Source organism: Egretta garzetta, unplaced genomic scaffold (assembly GCF_000687185.1).
Source record: "Egretta garzetta isolate BGI_Z169 unplaced genomic scaffold, ASM68718v1 scaffold169, whole genome shotgun sequence".
Taxonomy (NCBI): Eukaryota; Metazoa; Chordata; class Aves; order Pelecaniformes; family Ardeidae; genus Egretta; species Egretta garzetta.
This window is the reverse complement of record NW_009260798.1, coordinates 1,785,392-1,789,734: the sequence shown is the minus strand read 5'-3', so window position 1 is coordinate 1,789,734 and position 4,343 is coordinate 1,785,392. Positions and strand designations below refer to the sequence as shown.

The window sequence follows — 4,343 nt, the reverse complement described above, 5'->3', positions numbered from 1 at the left end:
GGGGCTTGCTGTGTGTGTAAGGTGTGTAGTTGCTCCTTCCCCTGCCTTCACCTTGCACACTCTTCCTCGGACTTGGTGAGCCTGGTCACTGCCATCATCTTCAGAGGCTACTTCTGGAAACCACAGTGAAAATCAGTGATGTTCCCCTACAGCTCTGTTTTGAGGAAGGGGGAACGGATGTTCTCTTGGTTTTGCACAGTGATTAATGAAGAGCAGATAGAGAAATCTTAACGAAGTCTACATTAATTCGCAGCCTAAAAACAGTTCTGTCTTTTGAAGAATAATTCGTAAGGTGATTCTCTGTTTATCTGCACCAACAACAGGGAGTAGGAATCAGTTCAATCACTCTACCAAATACTGGTAATCAGTTACATTGGCCTTTAGATGGCATGTGTGGCCTGGGAGATGGGAACTGGGTATCTGGCAGTCATCACCAAGAAAGTTTGTTGAACTAAATGAAATATTCAGGTTTGTTATTTCGTATTGTTGCAGCCAAGGCATGCTCTGACTAGGTCTCCCATTGAACCTAATGGAAGCCATATGCACAGGAGAGAAAAATGGACTCATAAAGAAATTTTGCTCATGTTAACACTATCTTATTAGTGTTCTCTTTCTTCTCTAGGCACCTTAACAATGAACATGCATTGGATGACAGAAGCACTGCTCAGTGTCGGGGGCAAATGCAAGTGGGTCAGCAGTTAGAAATACAGGTTTGTTACATGGATGTATTATCCTATTACTTATTTACTATTAACCTAAACTAAATTGAAAACACTTGCCATAGTGACTAGCTTAAAGCCGTATGTTTCTTGCATGAAATCTGTTGATATTCATGAACAAGTGGGGTTTTTTTTTACTTAAAGATTTTTCACATTATAAATTATGCAATAATTATCTAACATCAGCATTGTCTACAGTATTTTGCTTGAACTAAGAGCCTAATGCCATTCATCACGAATGAAAAATGCAGTCCCTGGAGCAGAGACTGGATCCAAGCCACCTTCAGTTCTTGAAATGCTGGGTCAGGACACCTCTTCCTTCTACCCCATTTGACTCGATGCATGTCTATGCCATTCTGCAGGACAAAGGAGTAGCAAAGCATATCTCCACCCAAAATGACTCCCAGCCTGGTGGTGTAATGTCAGACCCACTCAGGGAGGTCCACAGGGAGCTGGCACCACAGCACTTGGGTGCCCTGTTCAGGCTCTAACGTTAGAGGTCACTGCATGTATGTGGGTGCTCCCTCCAGATTAAGGAAGAAGTGCTGAGTACCCCTGGGGTCTCCCAGTATTGAAATTACTCTTACCAGGCTACCGAGGCTGGGTGCAAACCTTGGCAGCCCAGAACAATCGTGCGGGATGCTTACACCATGGGGTGCCCTCCCGCCTGCCTGGGAGTCATAGGAGGGTGTTTCTCAGGAGTCCCGTCCCCTCTTGGGAAGGTGCAGAGGAGCCCAAGGGATGCAGCGAGGGACTGAGATTTTTTTCCCCCCGTTTGTTGCTGTATGTGGAGAAAGGAAGGATGAACACCTTTCAGCTTTCTCGCCTTTAAGTATATTGTCTCCCTGTTCTCGCGCATGTAAGAATACGTGTTCTTCTTTCAGCAGAGGCAAACTGTTTGGGTCTTTTCTATTTTAATATTGGAAACCCAAAGCAATGAGAGGAGTGTACAATAATGTCATTTATTGTCATTTCCCTTAAAATGAAAGCTTTATAAACCCAGGCAAAGCTGCAGTTTCTTTTATAAGATTTACAGGTTAGTGTTAGCTTAATTTGTTTGTTAGGAATTTACGTCATGGCAAATAGCACATCTCTAGGAACCCCAAGAAGAAACCTTTTTCCCACCCCCTGCCTCAAATGTTCTTTAATGAAAGACACACTGACCAAATTATATCCAGCATACCCAAAATATCTACAGTAATACAGGTAGTTTCCTCTTCTTATACTTACAAGTTTCATCAGTCCAATCTCAGACTACAGGTGTAAATCTTGAGCTGAATTCATGCAAGAAAGTATTGCAGAACTCTCTGGAAAATGGCAATGTTAAACACCAAGTGACTCTTGTTGCAATTAATGTTGTAATCACATTGTAGATATCCAAAGCCATAACGCTAGAATACAATTTCAAGAATTTCTTCTTGCAACCTAGCTTTTGAAAAAAAAAAATATTATTCTTTTCATGTGGTGAGATACATTTTCCTTTTTCATGTTCTGGTATTTTTAGCAGGAAGTTACATATTTCAAACCCTTCCTCCTCTGTCTTTTCTTTTTAAATTTGGTAATTTTTTTGAGTCTGAAACTACAAATATCTATGTAGCTTATGATCAGAAAATGGTTATCAGTTAGGAAAAAGTACAGGTTTCAGTAACGTGGTGTTTTCTAGAGGCAGTTTAAGGGCTTCTTAAGAACTGTTTACCATTTACAAAGGCTAGGCTGTAATGTAACAGTCCAAGTGAAGATTTAGCTTGCAGTGTGACCAATTATGCCATTTTTTGCTTTGTCTGACTCCTAGTGAAGTAAGGTCCATCAGTTGTAATGAGACCCAGTGCAGTGTCGATGCCGACTCGGTGGCAGAGTTCAGCGTTTCACACTGCCTGGGCTCCGTCACTCTATTGAATTAGATTGATGATGGCAGATTGCAGGGGGCACTAACTGGACCTCGGTGGGAAAGGATGAAGTGTGTAGACAATCCTGGCAGGCACTGTGCTTTGAGGACCCTTCACCCCTTCACAGCTGTTGGCACTAGTCCATTGCTAACAGTGTCCACAGGACTTTAAAGAGACACTAAGGGCCTTCTAATTTATGGTCTTAGTAACTTGTTACTGTCGAGGCAACTGTGACCTCAATTCTCTTATTGACAAAAAGATGAAGTGTTATTTGTTTTCTCTGACCTTTTAACATATGAAAGGCTATAAAAGTTTTTTGGTTTTTTTTTTCTTTCTTTCTTTCCATGCCCAAAGTCGCATTTCCTCTCAGATAAGTTTCTACTGACATAGACTTTTATATGCAGGAATCATTACTCTGAGACAAGCTCGATGATAAGATGGATCACTGCAGTAAAATAGCTGTATCAGTCATTTCTAAAATGCTTCTGATCTCACTCTTTCTTAACAGCTTTCTAAAGAACGCGAACGTCTTCAAGCAATGATGACCCACTTGCACATGCGACCCTCGGAGCCCAAGCCATCTCCAAAACCTGTAAGTGCATATTGCTTTATAAACAGTAAATAGGTCTACAAATGTAGCAGACTAAGAAAATGAACAATTTAGTGACAGTTGGAAAACAATGAGTGTGATGAAAAATATGGCAATAAAATGAAGGTAAAATGCAATAGCTTGTCAAATTGTATGTTTCTTTAAAAGTAATGCTATCTTTTACAAAATCTATCCAATCTACACCATAGGTGACACTAAACAAAGTACACCTATAAGTGTCCAAATCATTGCCTTGAGACTGAAACTAGAGAGAATATCTTTTTGTTGTAGATTTACAGATATTAAAAGGAAACCCACTTGGAAAGATTTGAAGTTCAGTGGACTCTGTGGCAGTGAAAAGTATATGTAAAAAGAATCTAGGTACTTAGGAAATTTCTTAAATTACTTACAAGAGACACAGATAAACAAGTTGTTATTCTTAAACGAATGAAAATGCTGGTTTATGCAGCAAATTTAAACAATTGCAAACATGGGCTTTTTGCTCAATTTCTGTCAAGACTGCAATGTTATGCATCCGCTGTGATGTTGCTGGGCAGTGAAAAGTCACTGTGGCTCCCAGCCGCTCCACGGCGCTGCGTCAGGCCCCGGTTGCACAGCTGGGTCTGCAGTCAGATCCAGACTCCATTAAACTGAACGTGGCTTCACGTAAGCAAAAGTGTTGTCTGATGCAGGTCCAGTTTTGTACTGTCAGGGTGTCAGGCATCGTCATACTTACAATATACTATGCTTAGATACACTGCACTTGCAATGGAAGCTATGTGATATGTTAACTGTTCATTACTGTTAACCGTGACGGTAACCTTTGTACGTACAATATGAAAAGGATATACCAGTACTTGAAGATGAAATGCTGGGGGTATCGATGAAAATCTGTGTCTATCAAAGTCAAGAAATGTAGGCAGAAGGAACGTAATCTGTTTTAAAGAGCACACTTGCATATCACGCCCAGTTAATGTTTACGTAGAAGGACAGCATACTCCGTCTCTTGTGTTTTCAGCTCCGCGTACTTCAAAGGAAATCTTTGTTCGAGGGCACACTTTATAACCTGATGATGAATGAAGAAAGTGTTAGCGTTTCCTTAACCCCTACCTTTGTGAGAGAAAATTTAGATGCATTCTTTTTGCTTTC

The 4,343-nt window shown here is 40.7% G+C and overlaps 1 protein-coding gene across 1 annotated transcript in view; it reads left to right on the top strand.

Annotated features, from left to right (window-relative positions):
* The window catches only part of FOXP2 (forkhead box P2), a 197,393-nt gene that overhangs the window by 152,873 nt on the left and 40,177 nt on the right, over positions 1-4,343 (top strand). The window contains 2 exon segments of the mRNA XM_035902195.1: positions 623-710; positions 3,114-3,197. Of these exon segments, the coding sequence (XP_035758088.1) occupies positions 623-710; positions 3,114-3,197 (172 nt within the window).